The 22,717-nt window shown below is 40.3% G+C and overlaps 1 protein-coding gene across 1 annotated transcript; it reads right to left on the reverse strand.

Annotated features, from left to right (window-relative positions):
- Positions 1-502: 502 nt before the first annotated feature.
- leo1 (LEO1 homolog, Paf1/RNA polymerase II complex component) lies at positions 503-20,783 on the reverse strand. The gene is made up of 12 exons (XM_020515767.2): positions 20,677-20,783; positions 16,835-17,602; positions 15,417-15,518; positions 15,190-15,281; positions 13,893-14,038; positions 11,661-11,745; positions 11,401-11,495; positions 9,144-9,278; positions 7,927-8,062; positions 4,518-4,704; positions 2,363-2,460; positions 503-767 (listed from the first exon to the last, which is right to left on the reverse strand). The coding sequence occupies exons 1-12, from the start codon at positions 20,732-20,734 to the stop codon at positions 663-665; spliced, it is 2,007 nt and encodes a 668-aa protein (XP_020371356.2). The 5' UTR covers positions 20,735-20,783; the 3' UTR covers positions 503-662.
- Positions 20,784-22,717: the final 1,934 nt, after the last annotated feature.

Consider the following 22,717-nt stretch of genomic DNA (forward strand, 5'->3'; position numbering starts at 1 on the left):
AAGGTGGACAGAGAGGGGAGGGGAATATGTGTCTGGTGGTGGCACCTTGCGGAAGTGGCTGAAATGGCGTTTTTGTTCTTGATTTACAGCATCCGCAGTTCTTTTGGTTTTTACAATCAATGCCACATTGTCTGGATTTGTATTCCTTTCCAAATGGTTTTCTACAAAGCACTGGGAAACAAACTTAATCCATTATTTTGTTTCACATCAGCACTCTTGATTTTTGCGTGGGTTTCCTCCCACAGTCCAAAGACATACAGGTTAGGTGGATTGGTCATGCTAAAATTGCCGCAAAGTGTCCGGGGATGTGCAGGCAGATTAGCCATAGTAAATGCAGGGTGACAGGGATAGGGTAGAGGGGTAGATCCAGGTGGGATGCTCTTCAGAGGGGCAGTGTGGATTCGATGGGCCAAATAGCTTGCTTCCACACTGTAGGGATTCTATCTGTTGTCACGATGGATTCTTTAACAGCTAAAATATAAACAATTGAAAATCCAACTTAAAAAAAAAAAAAATCTTTTATTTTTGAAAATTGGTACATCAACCATCAAGGTACAAATGATTACCAAAATCTTCCAAAAATCAGACAACATAGATACTTACAAAATAACTGTACAACCAAATGTCAGATGATAAAAGCTATCTGAGCCACTTAGGATAGCTTACAAATCATCTTCCTCTTCATCACTAATCACATACTTCTTTGCCTTTTTGCTGGTACCTTTATCATCATTCTCTGCTTTTCTCTTTCCAGAATGTTCAGTTTCCTAAATGGAGGAAAGGGTGGAGAGAGAGAAGGGAAAGTAATAAGAATAGAGAAAATACAATAGAATAAATATCCATCAAGTTTATGTACAGCAAACAGAAACTTGATTTTGCAAAGAATTTTCTGAGTTAATGATGCAAATCAGTGAATCACCTCAAGAAAACAGCCAGCAAACAAATTATTTCCAGAGCCAAACGTTTGGTAAAAACAGCTTTTTTATGTTGGGAGCTGAACACACAGCGTTCTCACAATAGAAAATATGGGTTAAGCCTGCACATTTCAGCTCCACCTGGGATCTGCTGCTATCAGCTTCCCAATGTGTTAAGTTACAAGCACATATGCTGTTTACTGGCTGCGAGGAAAATCCTGAAGACAGACGTTGTTGAGAAACTTGGGTGGTACCTAGGCAGTTCCTGCTAGTTTCAACTGCCTTCCGAAGTGTAACAACACAAATGATGACAGCTACCAAGCAAGGGAGTTTGAATTTCCTTTAAATTATTAAATAGATTTGGAATCTATTTCACAAAAAACTTAAATCCCATTGAAATAATTACTGTTAATAGAATACACTTTAAAAAGTCCAACTTCCTGAATAAATCAGGTTCAATATTTTGCATAAGTTAAAGCCGTAATACTCTACTGATGCTTCTTTTAGGGTCTAAATTTATAATGTTTACAGGTTGTTGGTTTATACAAGTGCGCCCATATGGTTCCCTCTCACTGTCTTCCCACTTTCATGCTTCTGTTCTACGGCTATAAGGGCAGAGAATTTGCACCAACCACTCATCTAAAGCTAACATTCACAGATTATGCAAGAAGGAAACAGGTTCACAAAGAAAAAGTCAATTTCTTTTCTCCCCAAAATCAAAATAGAATTGTGAACAACCAAATGCCTTTAAAAAACAAGTAAAAGTCACATAATATAGTGAACTACCAGAAATTCACAAACTTCAAACATAACTTATCTGAAATACAGCCAAAAGGTCCACCAGTCCAGTCAGTAAACATCCAACAGACTATTAAAATTCAATGCCTTTTTTCAGCAAAGGGATAAAATCTCATACACATGTCTGAATTTGAAATTATGTTGACAACTTTCTTGTAAGATTACACCCAGTATCCAATAAAGTACATTTTGTGGCATCTATGGTCAATGTATATATTGATACATAAAAAATTATAAAATATATTCTCACAAGCATTCTATACCAACTTCAAAACTGGGTTTACATATTTTCATATAGTTTATCCATTTTGACTTGATAGAAATTCATCTACTTAACATTCACAGAAATGTGAACTCCCTAAATGTAAAAATATAACAAAAAAAAACAGAACAACTGCGGATGCTGGAAATCAGAGAGAGTCACTGGACCAAAAATGTTAATTCTGGTTTTTCTCCACAGATGCTGCCAGATATGCCGAGTTTTTTCAAGCAAGTTCTGTTTTCGTTTGTAAAAAATATAACGATTAGCCTCAAACGTTCGGTCAACATTTCAGGACAAAAATCAATCAGTGGCACACAGATGGGCATCATCTTTCTCACATTATTGAATATTTCCATTTGCATTTTACATACAATTTTATTGTACAAACCTCATCACTATCAAGTTTCTTGGCTTTTAGGAGTCTCTGTGCTTTGTCATCATCCGATCCTTCATCACTGTCTGAGGAATAAATCCGAGCACGTTCCTCTGAAAGATATAAATGTATGCAAGTTAAACCAGATTCTCTTGATACCCTCCTCAGAATGAAACTATACTACTTTTGCTCCAAACTCCACTCTTCCCACATCTTATTCATTGCTCTTCATCTGGTTCTTCAAACAACTTCTTTCCTCCACTGCTTCCAAATTGGTCTTTACTGACACTGACTTCAAATTGACACTTCACTTTTTCACTTGCTGAGAAAATATTCCATTCCACTATTATTTGAAGCCAATCCCCCTTGAGGAAGGTCCAGCTCTTAAATCTTTTTCGAACCAACTGATAGCCTACATCCTAACCATGTTACACCTAGCTCTCTGTTTTTGGTCTGATAATTGAATATGTTCTTATTTTCTTTTCCTCTTTGTCAATTTCTGAGACCTGGCTTACTCCACGCTCCTCCACATTTCATCCAGCTATACCTCTCCAAGAGCATTTATTAGCAATGCAGTCCACGAAGGTAGTCATGACTTAAATCAATGATGAACTTACTTGCATCCTGCAAGTTTTTAAAAGACAGTTTTAGAGGTTTGCTGTGCAGGGCAAACTCTATATTAATCAAACGTGTATATGTGAACGGAACATAAATGTGATCTGATCTGATATATTCAATACACTACCATTAATAACATATCTAGTTACTGACATAGTAATATTATGCTACTGATTATTAATAGACTACAGGTTAAATTGTACACAAAGAAACTAACCATGAATGCATGAAGTGCTCACATCCTGAAATATACAACATAATTTCAGCATGCACGTTTCTTAGAACTTGTATTTTGAAGTATCGATAAAAATGATCACAATTATCATGTTCTTGCTGCACTTAATTTTCTTTGGTAAGACATTATTATACTAGTATAAGCAGAATTCTTAGTGGGAGATGGATTAATTTTCAATTAAAACATTATCATTATCATTCAAATTATCAGGATGACAGTGTGCATGGTGTCTGCTATATTTGCCTAACGATGTGATTGGAGGTTTGAACTGTTTTCATGGCCATGCCTCATTACAGTAATACCGTGAGCCACGACAGCATTGACAAACAGACACAGCAACAGATGGGAAGGTTTTTTTGTGGGGGGAGGTGCGGGATGACCATTCACGCTTCCTCCTGACTTCACAAAATTAATGGCAGGAAATATGTTCGTTTTATCAATTTTCTGCCCAGTCTACAACAATCCCTTTAAAAACTACTGGCTTCATCGATTGATGCTCTGTTTCATTGGGTAATGAGCATTCAAGATACTGGAAAAGTAAAATCGCATTAGGTAACTAAATAGGGCATGGGAATTCAATTGTGGCTTGTCCTAAAATCACAGACAGTGCTGGTCGTGGGCAGAAGACGTCGGTAATTACTGTATTTTGATCTTCAGCCCATTGCCACATCCCCATTTGAAACTATGATGCAAATCTTTCAGAAATATCAGAATTGTTACATTTAGATTTTCAGCAGTAGAATGTCAATTGTCAACATCAAGTCACCAACACGGCTTAATTTAGCTACCTAGCCTCAGCTGCTATTTTTATCAAAATGCCATTATAACACCAAAACAAAACAAAAGCCTCTCAATAAGCTAATAATGGAAAGTGGGAGTAGGAATCCTGCTTTAAAAATAGCTGAACGTTTCCTTTTATCCCACAATTGTTGACCTGTGAATGCAACTGAATTAGCCATGAGTTCCTGCAATTTCTTTTGACTGCTACATTTGACAAAATTTTTTTTTACACTTTTACACTTTTGTTAACTTAAGAGGTGAAAGTATTACAAGGTATTTAAAAATAATCTACTTTTACTACACATTTGTAATTGCGGGTTCAAGACTCAAACTAAGTTGGAATTTGCATAATCTACAATTATAATTGGATACACTGAATAACTATTCATACAAGCTGGAAGGAAAGAATTAAAACAAACATTCACAAAATTACTAGCTTCACAGCAGAAAAGAATCACACTGATGTTATGGAAAGAAATTTCATAACTGAAAGATGCTTTATTGTTCTGTGAGAAAGATTTCAGTGTTGTTCCTTACCTCTAACCCCTCCCTTGTATTTATTCTTGATGGCTGCAAGGCTGATGGTCTCATCACCTTCTTCCTCCTCATCATACCGATCAGGTTCCAGGTAAGAGGAGCTAAGACCTCTCTGACTCTGCTTCTCTCTCATTCTGCGCTGCTGAGACTCTCTTCGGATAGAAGCCTTTAGGCGCTCCTCCTCTTTCTGTCAAAATCAAAATCTGCCTTTACGTTTCTATGACACTTCAAAGTGATTCTGAGTAGTCACAAATGCACATGTAGAAATTCACTCCATTGATAACAAACTGTGTGTTATAAGACCATAGGACATAGGAGCAGAAATTAGGCCATTCGGCCCATAGGGTCTGCTCCGCCATTCAATCATGGCTGATAAGTTCCTCAACTCCATTCTCCCACTTTCTCCCAGTAACCCTTGATCCTCTTGATAATCAAGAACCTATCTATCTCAGTCTCAAATGTACTCAATGACCCGGCCTCCACAGCCTTCTGTGGCAGTGAATTCTATAGATTCACCACTCTCTGGTTGAATAAGTTTCTCCTTATCTCCATTCTAAAAGGTCTTTCCTTTACTCTAAGGCTGTGCCCTCAGGTCCTAGTCTCTTCTACCAATGGAAGCATCTTCCCAACATCCACTCTGTCCAGGCCATTCAGTATTCTGTAAGTTTCAATTAGGTGCCCCCCGTCATCCTTCTAAACTCCAATGAGAACAGTTCCAGAGTCCTCAAACGTTCCTCATATGTTAAGTTTTCCATTCCTGGGACCATTCTCGTGAACCTCCTCCGAATCCACTCGAGGGCCAGTGCATCCTTCCCGAGATATGGGGCCCAAAACTGCACAAAATACTCCAAATGTGGCCTGACGAGAGCCTTATAAAGCCTCAGGAGTATATCCCTGCTTTTATATTCAAGTCCTCTCAAAATAAATGCCAACATTGCATTTACCTTCCTGACTACTGACTCAACCTGCAAGTTTACCTTGAGAGAATCCTGGACTAGAACTCACAAGTCTCTTTGCACTTCAGACTTCTGAATTTTCTCCCCATTTAGAAAATAGTCCATGCTTTTATTCTTCTTACCAAAGTGCATGACCTCACACTTTCCCACGTTGTACTCCATCTGCCACTTCTTTGCCTACTCTCCTAACCTGTCCAAATCCTTCTGCAGCCTCCCCATCTCCTCAATACTACCTGTGCCTCCACCTATCTTTGTATCGTCTGCAAACTTAGCCAGAATGCCCAGAGTTCCTTCATCTAGATAATTAAATGTATAAAGTGAAAAGTTGTGGTCCCAACACTGACCCTTGCGGAACACCACTTGTCACTGGCTGCCATCCTGAGAAACACCCTGTTAACCCCACTCTCTGCTTTCTGCCAGACAGCCAATCTTCTATCTATGTTAGCACCTTGCCTCTAACACCGTGGGTCCTTATCTTACTCAGCAGCCTCCTGTGCAGCACCTTGTCAAAGGCCTGCTTGAAGTCCAAGTCGATAACATCCATTGGCTCTCCTTGGTCTACCCTGTTCATTACTTCCTCAAAGAATTCTAGCAGATTTGTCAGGCAATGACCTCCCTTTGATGAAACCATGCTGACTTTGTCCTACTTTACCATACACTTCCAAATATTCAGAAATCTCATCCTTTACAAATGGACTCCAAAATCTTACCTACGACCGAGGTTAGGCTAATTGGCCGGTAATTTTCCATCTTTTGCCTTACTCCCTTTTTAAACAGGGGTGTCACGTTAGCGCTATTCCAGTCCTCTGGGATCCTCCCTGACTCTAGTGATTTCTGAAAGCTCACCACTAACACTTCCACTATCTCTTCAGCTATCTCCTTTAGAACTCTGGGGTGTTGTCCATCTGGTCCAAGTGATTTATCCACCTTCAGGCCAAACAGTTTTACTAGCACCTTTTCCTTGGTGATGGCCACCATACTCAGCTCTGCCCCTAAACTCTCTTGAAGTTTTGGGAGATTACTTGTGTCTTCCACCGTGAAGACTGATGCAAAGTAATTATTCAGTTCCTCAGCCATTTCCTTGTTCCCCACTATCTCTCCACTGTCATTTTCCAGTGGTCCAATGTCCACTTTTGCCCTTTATATATCTAAAGAAACTCTTACAGTCTTCATTATATTACTGGCGAGCTTACCCTCATACTTAATCTTCTCCCTCTTTATTTCTTTTTTTGTTGCCCTCTCGTTGGTCTTTGTAAGCTTCCCAGTCCTCTGGTTTCCACTGCCCTTCGCCACATTATATGCTTTCTCTTTTGCTTTTATGCTAACATGGACTTCCTTAGTCAGCCATGGTTGTCTCATCATTCCTGTACCATGCTTCTTTCTCCTAGGGATGAATTTTTGCGGCATCGCCTGAATTACTTGCAGAAACTCCTGCCATTGCTGTTCCACTGTCTTTCCTGCTAGGCTCCTCTTCCAGTCAATTCTGCCCAGCTCCTCCCTCATACCTCTGTAGTCACCTTTATTGAGCTGTAATACCGTTACCTCTGATTCTATCTTCTCCCTCTCAAATTGCAGAGTAAATTCTATCATCTTATGATCACTGCCTCCTAAGGGTTCCTTTACCTTTAGCTCCCTTATCAAGTCTGCCTCATTGTACAACACTAAATCCAGTATTGCCTGTTCCCTTGTGGGGTCCACCACGACCTGCTCCAAAAAGCCATCTCGTAGACATTCCACAAAGTCCGTTTCTTGCAATCTACTACCAACATGATTTTTCTAGTCCACCTGCATATTGAAACTCCCCATGGTCATTGTGACTTTGCCATTCTCACACACCTTTTCTATCTCCTGGTGTATCTTGCGCCCCAGCTCCTGACTATTGTTTGGAGGCCTGTACACAACTCCAACTATGGTTTTTTTACCTTTGCAGTTCCTCAATTCTACCCACACAGATTCTACACCATCTGATTCTACTTCATTTCTTCCTATTGATTTAATTTCATTTCTCACTAATAAGGCAACCCCACCCCTTCAGTCCACCTGCCTAGCTTTTCAATAGGATGTACATCCTTGGATATTCAGTTCCCAATCCTGATCCCCTTGCAGCCAAGTCTCCGTGACGCATGCCACATCATACCTGCTAGTTTCGATCTGCGCCACCAGCTCATTTACCTTATTCCTTATACTGCGTGCATTCAGATATAACACCTTCAGTCCTGTATTAACCCTCCCTCTTCTCATTTTCGTTAGTTTTTCCAGTGTTTGATTGCTAGCCCTTTCCAAACACTCTGTCCTACTTGTGTCTGTGCTGGAGACTTTAATAACCTCTCCTGAGTTCTCCTTCCCTGTCATTTCTTTCATATTTTTCCACGTGTTCCATATACGTAAATACTTTTAAGACAGTGTACCTCCATTTCAATATCTTCCATGAGTGCTCAGGAAGATTTGTCTACCTTTATCATTTCAGAACGTTGGGATTCAGGATCTCTACCAGCCATGGGAAGGATTCGAATCTTTTGTGTTTTTGAACACCGATCTGCAAGAGACAGGGTCATCTTCCTGTGGGTAGCACTGTCCGTGGAATGAGGCCTGTGATACATTGGGATAAAGATGGTTTAGTCCTAACCTTTTTATAATAAAGGACATACTTACCATAAAAATTAATACATTTGTTTTGTAGTCTTCAGAATAAATATGTCATGCAACATGATGCAAACTCAGAGAGCTACTGGGTTATGATATGATAGAATTACAGCATCACAGTTGGCTTCAGGGAGAGAAAATAATCATTTACTCCGAAATATAATCCACTGGCTATCATCTTGAAGGTGTATGTATGTTGGAACGTAGAACAGGCTCACCATATCTGTGCTGACCATGATGTCATTCCAATTAATCCCATGTTCCTGTATGTGATTAATATTCCTCTATTTCCTGGCTGTTCATGTGTCTGTCTAAATGCTTCTCAAATGTTGCTGTCGTCTCTGCTTCTGTCACCTCACCTGGCAGCACACGTTCCAGGCACCTACCACCCTCTGTGTAAAAAAACTTGCTTTGCACATCTCCTTTAAACATTCCCCCTGTTAAACCTATGCCCCCTGGTATTTGACATTTCCGCCCTGGGAAGAAGGCTCTGACTATCCACCTTACTACCAGGCATGAAAAGTATCAGCCTAGGATTCAGTGGTCAGTCCAAGAACCTGCCAGTACCAGTCTAAGTTCACATGCCAACAGAAGGCACTTGAGCAAGTACAGAAGAGCTTCAGCAACTCCTCCAAACTTGAAATGTGGCTCATAACTAATGTCACAATTTTTGTGATATTACAGAAATGCCACTGCTTTTGATAACAAACAAAAACGCTGACTTAATCTTTTTAATTGGCCTGATGAAGGAAACATTTGCTTTATCAAATTTGCACAGTTTACCGTAAAAAGCAAGATTGGCATTGAACCGGCTTAGATTCGAGAACTAGAACAGACAGCTTTTAAGGCCATTTCCATAAAACTGCTTCCATTACGAGAGTAGCATTTTTTTTTCAAAGATAAGTTTACATAAATGTTTTCACCAAAGATAAGCATCCTTTTGAGAAAGCCATGGTGTGTTACACGTTTTCACTACAGTTTGTTAGACATCACACTTGTATTTTCAATTCCTGAGTGTTTGACATACCTGAAAGTAAGCTTGGTTTTGAAGACTGCCTGACCTTGCAAACCAGTTCCCTGCCGAATAAATAGATGGTTATGATCCCCTTGAAGTGGAGCCTTGTAGACATCAAAAACTTCATTTCCAAGATGCAAGGACATACTATAATAATAAGAGAAATCATTATTTGAATGTCAAATGCACAAACATGTTGACTTCTGTGTTTTTAAATGAAACTCAGAAATTCACAGGTCATTGAAATTTATCACAAGAATTCTTTACAGAGACAATTATGATTTCAAGAAATTTATTCAGGCAATTAAGGTAAACTACTTATTTACACTATGTCACGGCTCCTAATAACCTTGAACCAACTTGTTTTAAAAACCTGCCTATGTCAGATACCTATGTAATTCAGGTTCAACAAAACAATAACAAAGATCTTGCTGGTGTTTCACAATACAGTTGTTTCTGTACCACCTTTCAACTAGTTCTGGCACACTGCACATCATTACACAGCCAAGACAAGGAGCAAGTGAGCCATCAATACTACTCTGTAATAAACACTAGCATTCAGTGTGGCTGAATGAGCTGAATTCCATTTGACATAGCTGCCTGCAATCTCCAAGTGCATTCTCCAAAAAGGAAATTTTGTTGGGAATTTCTCGTCATCCCCAGCTCCTCTTCCAACTCCCCCAAAACTCCAATGTATAGTACAACATTTCTGTGATTCAACTGGCTGAATGACAAGTTACACTTAGCAATAATATTTTGGAATTGCCTTCCCCCAAGGAATGCACAAGGTGGTAGAATTATGGAACTCTCTCCCATAACAAACAGTCAACGTCAGCTCAATTAGTACTTTTAAATTGGAGATTAATAAATACTTGCATATTAAGCATAAAAAAACCATGGGAAGCTGGTGGAAGCTAGAGATTCAGATCTATCATGATCTCTATAATGGTGGAACTCGTTAATTATAAATTCAGTTAGGAATATATGATGATGTCCAGACAGCAATGTTGCTTTTGTGTCAAAATCCTTACGTGAGAAGAATACACCCACAAAGCAGTCTGTCAGGACCCAAAAATTTATTTATTTTTATTTATTCATTCATGGGAGAGGATGTCACTGACCAAGCAGCATTTATAGCCCATCCCTAATTGCCCAGAGGGCAGTTCAGAGTCAACCACGTTGCTGTGAGTCTGCAGTCACATGTAGGCCAGAGCAGGTAAGGATGAGCAAGTAAGGATGGCAGTTTCCTCCCCTAAAGGACATCAGTGAACCAGATGGGCTTTTCCAACAATTGACAATGGATTCACGATCATCATTAGATTCTTAATTCCAGACATTTTGTTGAATTCAAATTCCACCATCTGTCCTGGTGGGATTTGAACCCAGGTCCCTAGGATGTTATCTGGGTCTCTGGATTAACAGTCCAGCGATAATACCACAAGGCCATTGCCTCCCCCTTGAAGTTCATGGTAACTGAAAAGTAGTTCAATTTGCATAATAATATTGCTGCTTAAAGATAACCTTAAAAATTGCTTTGTACTTTGTCAAATTTAGTAAAGGATTTATGTTTAATAGTTACGTGAGGCAGTTTCAGAATCAACACACAAGGTAGTATATATCTGCAACTAAAGTAAAGCCAAATCCTTACATATAATTGAATATAAAAAGCCCTGATGATCTTTAACACAACTTAGTTTGATTTGCTGGAATTGTCTTTTATCTCAATGTCTGTTTCTTCACTTTAAAACTTGCGTTAGATGAAGAGCAGAATTCTGTACATGCTTATAAGTATTTATATTGAATCCACAGGATTTCAGAGCTCTGAAAAAGGGCAGCATAAACTGGGGCTGTCAAAAGCAAGCACGTATATCTGGTGGACGCAGTATTCATGCTCCATCATGTTCACACATTTCTATAAGTGCATTATTTTTGTAATTGTCCCTACTGATGGTAGACACAGTGGCAACAGCAGAACAATCAAAATATTTATCTGTCACCCATTCTTTATCACAGACAGATTATTATATATAGATATGAAAGCACCATTTAGTTTTACTTTGAAGAAATCTAGCATTCCTTCTACATCACTAGGGTCATGGCAATCAGTACTGGTGATTTCTCATAGATGTGCAACAAATTATAAGCAAACGTAAATCAGGATCCTCATGAGAAATCAGAACACATTAAAATTTAGAATGCGTTAGAAAATTGTCTTTCAGCTCCTTGGTCATTCATATTTCATTCTGTATTTATAATGGACATTACCAACCTTCCATCTGACCATTTTACTATTCGAGCATTACTTTCGCGAGTTTCATTTCCATCTTCATCTTTGCGTACTCGCCAGCGAATTGTGTTTTCAACCTAAGACAAGAAAATAAAAGTTCACTTTGAAGATGTCGATGTCTATGACACTACCTTGATGACAAAGCATAATCGCAACTTCTGCCATCCTTCAAAACAAAAGAAATGCAACAAAATCTTAGTTCTCAGTTGAATTTAATAGTTTTCCAATGGAGTAAGTATTACCTTTAGTTTAAGTCTTGTTCTCCCTTCTTCATCCAACATTTCCTCATCTTCAAATTCATCTTCATAGTACTGGGGATCGAATGGTCTAAGCTCATACAAAAAGGTTATAATTTGAAAACTGACTACAAATGGCCATGGTTACTTTAGTATTTGCTCAAGCAAGATGACTATGAATATATCAAATACTCCTGGTGTATTCGATAGAAATTTAGAGGGGATGTCATAAAACCACCAAGCTAGACTGCCTACTCCAGGTAATGATGTAGAAAAGAGCTGATTTCAACTAACTGTTAGATAGCACTGCAAAACCAAAACATAAATAGTTTGATAGCTAGTCAACAAGTCCAGAACTAAGTTTTAACATTTATCACACAAACAGTTTTGTGGTATTTGCATTTTTTTTAAAAAATGACCAAAGTATACCTTCCATTAATCAAAGTAATTTAACAAGGGAAATGTTTGATCTTATAGTTTACTTGTCTCAGCAAGGATATACCTATCCTTGACACAAGGATTAATTAATTATTGAAGTGAAGGTGCCTGTAAGGTAGCAGCAACCATAGTATGAGTGAATTTTATCTTCAGTCTGAAGAGAGAAAAGTGGGCCCAAAACTAGGACTTTAAACTTTAAAGGGTCTTGATTACACACTCAATTCTTTGGAGTGGGAGTTTAACCTCCTGACTCAACAGCCAAATCAGCAGAATGCAAGTCAGAGCAAGTAGGACCGCATTGTGTACTGTTCTGCAATTGCTTTACACAGGGATGATGGCCAGAGATTCGAATTGGGTGATAAGAAAGGAAGGATTCAAATCTGATGACACAAAGAAAGGTAGTGTTGTATGAAAACTATAAAAAGCTATTAGTCATTAGGTGAATGGGCAATGGGTTTTAATGTGGGCAAAAGTGAGATTATCCACTTACAGTGTACTTTCTAAATGCTGAAAACTAGGGAGTACTGGAAGACCAAAAAGACTTGAAAGGCTTATGTATGCAGAATTAAAATGTATGAACAGGTACTAAAATAATCAATGAGGTATAAGTTATGTCACTGCTATACGAATCCCTGGTGAGACCACATCTAGAGTACTATGAGCAGGTCTGGGCGCCTCACCAGAGGAAGGATATCTTGGCCTAGAAAGGAATGCAGCATAGTTTTTTTTACAAGGACATCTGTACTAAGTTAACCTGATTAACAAGAAGAGACTATAAAAATTAGGGTTTATTACCTGAAAGTAAAAAGATTAAAAGGTGATCGGATCAAAATTTTCAAGTTATTAAGGGGAGCAGTGTGTATATATTTCTATGGCTGGGGGCATGTCTAGGACTAGGTAGCCTTGTTATTAAAAAATACATTTCAGGAGAGAAACTAAAAAACATTTCTACATATAAAAGAGTAGTATAAGATTAAAATTCTCTTCTGCAAATGACAACTAATGCTAGATCAACTGTTTATTAAAATCTAAGATTAGGTTAGCAAAACATGATCAAAGTATTAAGGGATATGGGCAAATCTGATATAAGAAGACAGGGGGAAGATTGGCCATGATCTCAATGAATGGCACAAGAGGGACTTGAGGGGCTAACTGGCCAAACCCTGCTCTTATGGACTATGTTACAGCATTTCATGTGTTTTGTGCCCACTTTTGCCAGCAAAGCTGTCAGAGAAATATTCAAGCCCTGGAGCCAAATTGTAAGAAGAGCTGAAAGACCAATCCAAAGCATCAAAGGACCAAGTAAAGAAAGTGGAGGCGAAGATATTTGGAATTTTGCACTTAAAAGGAGGTAAGTAAGACACAAGCTAACTTTATGTCAACAAGTCCTTTGTTACACAACATGTTGAATAGATTTCTGAATACAGTAGTGGAGGAAAAACACTCCTGAACGTCCTGACTCAATAGCCAAATCAGTAGAATGCAAGTCAGAGCCATTGCCCATTCACCTAATGACTAATAGCTTTTTATAGTTTTCATACAACAATACCTTTCTTTGTGTCATCAGATTTGAATCTTTCCTTTCTTATCACCTAATTCGAGTCTCTGGCCATCATCCCTATGAAAAGCAATTGCAGAACAGTACACAACTGAACTGTTGAGTCAGGAGGAACTATGAACTGAATTGAGAGGGGGGCAAACAGTTCTTTGTATCTCTGCTGTGAATTAATCAAGGTGAGCTAACTGGCCCGTACATTCATATAATATTCAAGAAGGTGTCAACATAAGGGTCTGAAGTACCTGGGCTCCACACTAAGAAAGTTAGGTAGTTTAACAAAATACAAGTCATTTCCTAAATCGGTGTTCACTTTTGGAATCTCTACTTCTATCCGTGTTTCTGGGATTGGTTCTTCTTCTTGATGTTCCTGATCCATACCGTACTCATCCTAAAACAAAAAGTAAATCATTAAGCGGTAGAAATAGAAGCAAACAAAACAGTTATCGCACCGTTAGTTTAGTGGCAATGCTGTTGCCCCAAGTCAGAAGAATGCAGGTCTTAAACTCCATTCCATTAAGTCCAGGCAAGGGGAGGCCAGAAATTCTGGGCAGATGTTCAGCCAAATAATCTTACCTGTGGTATGTGGGTAGCCCAACCCCATATTACTTAAGTCTTTCTGGAACCCCATAAATATCTGATGCCGTAAGGGACAGCCTTATCCTATCGTCTGGGATGAAAGTAGTCATGGCTATTGAAGGAGCATTTATGTCACAGCCCACGGGATGTTAATAAAGGTAGAGTAGCACTGCGTTATATTACTGGACTAGTAATCCATAAATCTGGGCTAACGATCCAGAGGAATGAGTTCGTTTTGCACTAAGCAATTTAAATTTAGTTATTTGTTGGAAAAAATATAATATCAGGGACAGTGGCCATGAAATCCACCTGGTTTACTGTTGTCCTTTTGGGAATGAAATCTATTAATTCCTGTATAAATAATCTAGCCTACTAATATCTTGCTTATTTTCCTTTTCATGCAATTCCCCAATTCCTTCGATGTAGTTTTTCATTTCATTTTAAAGTTATGGAAGGTTTTAATCAATGTAGGCATAGAATGTTTCCGCTTGCAGAGAAATGTGAAACCAGAGACCATTATTATGAGATAGCCGCCAAGAAATCAATTTGGAAATTCAGAGGAAAGGTCTTTACTCTGGAGTGCAGGGAATGTGAAGCTTGCTACCATAGACAGTAGCTGAGATGAATAGTGTTGATGCATTTCAGGAAAAGCAAGATACGTTTATGTAGGAGAAGGCAATATAGAGCTGTATGTTAGATTTAGGTAAGGAAGGATGTGAGGAAATCTGAGCAGAGCACAGTACTGGCTGTATTGATTAGACTGAATAAATAGCCTATTTCTGTGCTGTATATTCTGCATGATTCAATATGTGATTTCAACGCAGCTTAGTTTAACTTTAAAACTCAAAATTTGAAAAGTATTCAAATTAAGTTTGAGGAAATTCAACTTAAAGTTCTCTAGTTTCTGAATTAGTGGCTGTGATGGAAAACCAGACTTACTAGAAATGTTTAACAAATACTTACAATCGGTTGGCCTGGAGTGGGAGGCTTTTCACCTTCACTGTCGGACGAAATATCATCTGCACCCCCAAAGAGATCATCTCCTTCTATTTTATCTGCAGTACAGTTGAACATCAATATATTTAAAAGGTTGTACAATGAAGTATAGCTCATAATACCAGTATATAAGTATTGGTTAGTTCTTAAAGTACAGGCCATTTGTGAACATTATCTTTAAAACAAAACATTACCTTTATCTTTTACATCACTGTCAGAATCAGAATCTGAAGCAATTACTTTCTTTGGCTTTTGTCTAACTACATCGTCTTCACTGTCACTGCCTCTTGCAGAAACTGAAATGGGAATTCAACACAATATTAAAAAAACAAGCATTTGATTTAGAAACTTATTGATATTGATGCTCACCTTCCTCACATTGTCATGGAAGTTCAATGTAGAAGCGATAACAAGAGCAGGACCGCTCACCATCACGTTCAGGGAGAGATTCTTCCAAAATGTGAACGTTTTTGAAAATAAATCATATTTCACTAACTTGAAATATTAAAAATTGATTACAATACTGAATTCTTCCATTAGGCAGGTTCTAAATAAATTGATATTATCTCTTTTTAATTCTTTCATGTGATGCAATCATCACTGGCTGGATCAGTATTTAATGCTCATCCCTAACTGCTCTTGAGGAGGTAGTGGTATAGATACACTCACACCCCTACTACGAAGGGAGTTCCAGAATTTTGACCCAGCAACAGTGGTTGAATTATTTCCAAGTCTGGATGTTGTGTGGCTTGGCAACAGAGCTGAGTGCAATGTTGTCACTGCCAGTGTTCAAGTTGATGCTGGATGGTCCATTCAGTTTTGTTCCTTTTATACCTATCTCTCATGGTTTGATGTGATTGAATGGCATGCTAGGTCATTGCAGAGGCCATTTAAGTGTCAACAACTCACTATGGACCTGGTGTCACATGTAGCCCTGATCAGGTAAGGACATCAGATTTCTTTCCTGAAAGGACATTAGCAAACCAGATTTTTTTTTTTTTTAAAAAGAACGATTGACAATGGTTTCGTGGTCACCGTTATGGAGTCTGGCTTTTAATTAATTAATTGAATTTAAGAATGCCAGCCACCATGGTTGATCAGAACCTGTGTCCCCAGAGCATTAAAATTGTTCATTCAGTGTAATTACCACTATTCCCTTTAAACACAAGTACGGGTTCTTGGACTTCCACATGCAGGTTACTGATTTCACTTATCCTCAGTAATCTTTGATGGATACATTTAGAATGACAAGTCGAATGGCATTAAACCTGTATTATTATATCTTAAAAAGGTAGAAAGGAAAATAAACTCCATTTTTCTGAGACCACACAGTTACTACAAATCGGAGTAATGAAACAATATTCTTGGTTTTGGCTACAACCTAGGAAGACTCAAATCTTCTTTTACGTAAGTGGGAAAGTGGAAAGCAGCATACAACAAAACTATTGCTTCTGTTTGTGACTGACAATATGCCTAACCAACACAACTCAGAGAGCTCTCACTGAAAAGTCAGGCTGTACTGATGGTTCAACAAATTTGCCCAATAAATGCCTGAGCTACTCAGGCCAGAAACACATCAAGTTCATTCTTGATTAACGCCAGCTAATTTTACCTGATTTATGTTCCTGCTCATCATCTGAAGGGTGCTGTTCCTCATCTGAATGGTGCAATTTTTCCTCTTCATCTGATTGGTCACTTCTGGACTCTCTCTCCCATTTCTCATTCTCAGAATGCACTTCCTTTCCAGAAAGCTCAGCATCCGATTGGATGCTGGCAGCATCGGAGTGGGAATGATTACTGGCAACGTCAGACCGGGAATGGGCGCTGCCAGCATCTGAGTGGATGACGCCCGCTTCAGACTGGGATCGTGCACTGCTGCCATCAGATTGCACACTACCAGCATCTGAATGGACGCTGCCAGCATCAGAACAGGAACTACCTGCATCAGAGTGTGCACTTGGGGCGTCAGAGTGCACACTGCCAGCGTCAGATTGTGCGCTGCCAGCATCAGAACCCACACTGCCTGCATCAGAATGCATGCTGCCCGCATCAGAACGATTGTCGTCATCATCATTGTCAAACTGTTGTTCTTCAGAGCCACTTTGTTGCTCTGTCTCTGAACGTTGGACGTCATCTTGATCAGAGTGCCCTGAAATGACGGACTGGTTATCAGATCTGTCATCGCTCCCACTGTGTCTTGAGTGCTCTTCATCCTCACTGTCCTCTCCAAATAACTCTTTATTGCTGGGTTTTGCATTCTCTCTCCGATCTTCATCATCATTCCCATCGTCCCTTTCGCTCTCACTTCCTGAAGGATTGCTTTCTGATGCTGCTTGTTCCTGCTCTGACTCAGAGCCAGATCCAGATCCAGAGTCAAAATCTGTAGAACAAACAAATCAATCTGATGAATCTAGTTATGTCTCCATCCCTGTCCTATACTCAAATTGAAAAAAGTTGTGGGGTTGATATGTTAGTATTTGAATAAAACTACATGCAAAGCTATGAAGCAGTAGAACAAATGGACAGTCTATCCGGACCTGGTCATTGTTTTCATATATTCTTAAAGCCTGGGAGCATAAATCACAAACAATACAGTCTCAACACATATGGAGAAGCATCATAAAAGAATGACAAACATTTCCACCATTGTGCAAGCCAAAAATTTCATAAAACACACAAAGTCCTTGCACATCCTCAACATAAAGAGATTGTGAATAAAAACCGAAAGAACTGCGGATGCTGTGAATCAGGAACAAAAGTTCTGAGGAAGGTTCACCGGACCGAAAACATTAACTCTGTGCTTTTTCATCACAGGTACTGCCAGACCTGCTGAGCTTTTCCAGCAGCTTCCATTTTTGTTGAGAAAGAAATTGTGCCCCAACTGTGGTAAATATATGAGATTAAAATAGATAGGCTGAATTATTTTCAGCACTACCCCTTCCCCACAGGTACCTTGTTAGTAGATACAGCAAAACTAATTCCCGAATATCCATTCATTTATCCTCAACCAGCAATGGGACAATGTTCATTTTCCAACTCAGAAGAGCTGGACCACACTAATTTAATAGTAAAAAAAAAGTTAAATACACACACCAACTGATTCAACCATGACAATAAAGAATGTTGAAACAAGGCAAGAAACATTCTCCAATGAGGCTGCTGACACAAAAACAAGTATCCGTGGATTCCCAAGAAAATTATCCCTTGAAACCAGGCCTCCTGGCTCAGAGGCAAACATTACCACTGTGCCACAATACCCTCCTATTAGCCTTAAACATCAATCATATAGTTGAATTCATACACAAGACAATACCCTCCCCTGGAAAATATCAGTGAACTGTTGGATTTTTCCAAAACAGCAGCATTTGTGGCACGTTTTCCTGGTACCGGCTTGCAAATAATCAAATTAGTTAAATTCAATTTTGTAATCACAGTAGAGTCGTAGAGATATACAGCATAGAAATAGACCCTTCAATCCAACTCATCCTTGCTGACCAGATATCCTAAATTAATCTAGTTCCGTTTACTAGCATTTACCCCATGTCCCTCTAAATCCTTCTTATTCATAAACCCATCCAAATGCCTTGTAAATGTTGTAATTGTACCAGCCTCCACCACTTCCTCTGGCAGTTCATTCCACGCACGCACCACTCTCTGCATGAAAAAATTGCACCATAGGTACCTTTTAAATCTTTCCCCTCTCACTTTAAACTTATACCCTGTAGTTTTAGATTCCCCTATTCACCCTATCCATAACCCTCATGGTTTTATAAACCTCTACAAGGTCACCCTTCAGCCTTGAATGCTCCAGGATAAATAGCCCCAGCCTATTCAACCTCTCCCTACAGCTCAACCCCTCCAACCATGGCAACATCTCTTCAATACCCTTTCAAGTTTAACAATATCTTTCCTGTAGTAGGGAGACCAGAATTGAGTGCAGTATTCCAATAGTGGCCTAACCAATGTCCTGTACAGCCGCAACATGACATCCCAACTCCTATACTCAATGCACTGACCAATAAAGGCAAGCATACCAAATACCTTCTTCACTATTCTGTCTACCTGCAACTCTAATTTCAAGGAACAAGAACCTGCACTCCTAGGTCTCTTTGTTCAGCAACACTCCCCAGGGCCTTCCCATTAAGTATGTAAGTCCTGCCCTGATATGCCTTTCCAAAATGCAGCACTTCACACTTATCTAACTTAAACTCCATCTGCCACTCCTTGGACCACTGGCCCATCTGATCAAGATCCCATTGTACTGTGAGATAACCTTCTTTGCTGACCACTACACTCCAATTTTGGTGTCATCTGCAAACTTACTAACCATACCTCCTATATTCACATCCAAATCATTTATATAAATGATGAAAAGCAGCATATCCAGCACTGATCCTTGTGGCACACTGCTGGTCACAGGCCTCTGAAAAGCAACCTGCCACCACCACCCTCTGTCTTCTATCTTTGAGCCAGTTCTGTATCCAAATGGCTAGTTCTCCTTGCATTCCGTGCAGTCTAACCTTGCTAATCAGTCTACCATGAGGAACTTTGTTGAACGCCTTACTGAAGTCCATGTAGATCACGTCCACTGCTCTGCCCTCACGGATTTTCTTTGCCACTTCTTCAAAAAGCTCAATTAAGTAGGATTTGAAAACATGGTCTCTAGATAGTCAGCCCAGCACCACAACAAATTGGCAGCTGCACCCATGTAACATTTAAATTGTCTGAGTTCTTCTGTTCTCAATTTAATAGGAAAACTGGACCTATTTGATTGGGTTGGGGGGGGGGGGGGGGGGAGGTTGTGGCAATAGCATTTTGCCATAAAAAAATTACAAAGTGACAGGAATGAGCAATCCAAACACACACATTAGCCCACATTTAATGAATAGCTTGCAGAATGGGACAGATTGTCTCCTCAAAGTGTGTGATGAACGCAGGGCTACCTTCATTACAGATCTTTATTACAAGTTGTGTGTTAGCTTTAGAGCTGATGGTCATCCCTCTTTGCAGGATGTGTGGCGTGCAAAACCCTCCTCCGGAGGGGAATAAGATTTGTATCCAGTGGAGAAGGGCAACAGCTGGACCAGGAGTTAAAGACAAAACAACCAACTTTAGTCGCTGTTTTGATTCTGTTGGCGACTGAGATCAGAGCGGGTTGAGTCAATTCTTCAAGAGGGAGATTCTGGGCTGATAGCCTCAGGTTCCTGCTGAGATTCAGACTCTTGGTGCAAACACCACCCCCACCCCCACCCCCGCCCCCGCCCCCGCCTCAGCGAAGAGACAACAAACTGAGCTCCATATGTCTCCTTCAGGAACCTGACAGCATCACCGAAGCAATATAAACCCCTTCCGTTCTGAATCCGAGAAAGGTGATGGTTACAAACCCAACTCTTCAAACACATCCCCTCCCCAGGAAGCTGCCTGTTTCCACTCCACCCCCGGGGTTACTGTTACCTTTTTGATCGGCTTCACTCTCCGCATCGCTCCCAAATAAATCCGACATGTCCGCCATCTTGCCGAGTCGCAAAGACAGCGGCAGTCACAAATCGCGGCAACATGTGCCCAGAAGAAGTGGTTAGTGAAACCTCCCAGCCGCTAGAGGGCGCTGCAGGCCAATTCCCATCCGAGCCACAGGGGACGCTACAAAATAATACTCCTCCCAGCCTTAGGGCACACTGAAGTCAAATTCCCTCCAAGCCACAGGGGGGTGCTGTAAGTTTATGTTCCCTTCCAGCCACTGGGGCTCATTCGGGCAGATTCCCCTGCCTACCGTAGGAGGCATTACAGGCAGATACTCCTCCCAGCAATAGGGGATGCTGAAGGCAGATTCACTTCCATCACAGGGCGCATTGCAGTCAGGTTCCCCTCCCAGTCAAAGGGGGCATTGAAGGCAGATTCCCCTCCCAGCCACAGGGGGCATTGCAAGCAGATTTCCCCTCTCAGCTATAGGGGGCGTTGCAGGCAGATTCCCCTCCCAGCTGGAGGGGCCATTGCAGGCAGATTCCCCAGCCACAGGGGGCATTGCAAGCAGATTTACCCTCTCAGCCATAGTGGTGCTGCAGGTAAATTCCTTCACTTGTCAGAAAGATGGTTTATGTCCACTAAGGGTCCTTATTCAGCCATTGGTTGGCTCGCTGAGCTGGTTTGTTGTTTTGCAGATGTTTCATTACCATGCTTGGTAACATCCTCAGTGCAGCCTCCGATGAAGCGTCGGCGGATCCGTTGAGATGGATGGACAAGGAGAAGCACAACTTCGACTGGGACAACACCAAGATCCTGGGTCAGGCTAGGCAGAGACAAGCACGAGAATTCCTGGAAGCATGGCACTCCACGAAGCATGCTATTAATAAACACATTGAACTCGACCCCATATACATTCCACTACGGAGGAAACCCGGAAGTGAGGCAATCCATCTCAACAGACCCCCGAGTTTAAAAACCAGGAGGGAAAACACACCGATGCTTCACACTGAGGATGTTACCAAGCACGGTAACAAAATGTCTGCAAAACAACAAACCAGCTCGGCGAGCCAACCAACCTCAACACCCACAACCCAAAGTACAGATCTACTCTAAAACCTTAGAGCCATCATTGTTGTTCAAATTCTAGTGGGTGGGAGAAAGGCCACATGGGAAGGCAATATCTACCATAGGGATAGTAGGAACGGCCGATGCTGGAGTCTGAGATAACAAGGTGTGGAGCTGGATGAACACAGCAGGCCAGGCAGCTGGAGAAGGGTCCAGTCCCGAAACATCAGCTTTCCTGCTCCTCTGATGCTGCCCGGCCTGCTGTGTTCATCCAGCTTCACACCTTGTTATCTCAATATCTACCATATGCTTGTGCCCTCGTAAGAAAGGACAACCCTAATTCCAAAGTACTCAGTGCCTTTTCGAGGAAGCTGGCATCAGCAGTGGACATGGTCAGAAATCACATGACACCGGTTATTGTCCAACAGGTTTATTTGAAAACACAAGCTTTCAGAGCCTCAGTCCTTCTTCAGGTGTTAGTGAGAGGGGTGGCATCAGACAAAGAATTTGGAAGTAAAAGATCAAAGGGTCACAAAACTGATGAGAATGTATTAAACAAACTTAAGATGCTGTTAAATCTATAATCAGTTAGAAGGTTTTAATTGATTAATATGTATATGTAAATTCCCAAATTCCTTTCAAGTCACGGTCCTGAGAGAATTAAAGGTTTAATCAGTGTAAAGAAGAAGTGACATTTTAGGTCAGACATGCATGTTAGGTGTGACACCTTGTTTAGAATCTGTTTGTGTTTTGCTTGAGAGTCAGACAGGTTTTATTTCTAAAGTAGGAATTTATAAAATGCCACATTGACTGACTGTCTATAAATTGTGTGCTTTTTGAACAAAATATAATGTATCTGCAAATACAAATTCACCCCATAGAGAACGTCCTCCAAAGTGGACTTCGGGACACACAACAACGCAGAGTCGCCGAGCAGAGGCTGATAGCCAAGTTTGGTCCCCATGAG

This window comes from Rhincodon typus, chromosome 33, assembly GCF_021869965.1.
Source record: "Rhincodon typus isolate 14 chromosome 33, sRhiTyp1.1, whole genome shotgun sequence".
Classification (NCBI taxonomy): domain Eukaryota; kingdom Metazoa; phylum Chordata; class Chondrichthyes; order Orectolobiformes; family Rhincodontidae; genus Rhincodon; species Rhincodon typus.

Excerpts from the sequence above, each read along its gene's own strand:
- leo1 (XM_020515767.2), bottom strand. The coding sequence starts at position 20,734 with ATGGCGGACATGTCGGATTTATTTGGGAGCGATGCGGAGAGTGAAGCC. Across the intron at positions 11,746-13,892 it reads TTTCTTAGTGTGGAGCCCAG|ACCATTCGATCCCCAGTACT; the intron begins GTACTTCAGACC and ends GTATGAGCTTAG. Across the intron at positions 4,705-7,926 it reads AACGTTCTGAAATGATAAAG|AAAGAGGAGGAGCGCCTAAA; the intron begins GTAGACAAATCT and ends TGATTTTGACAG.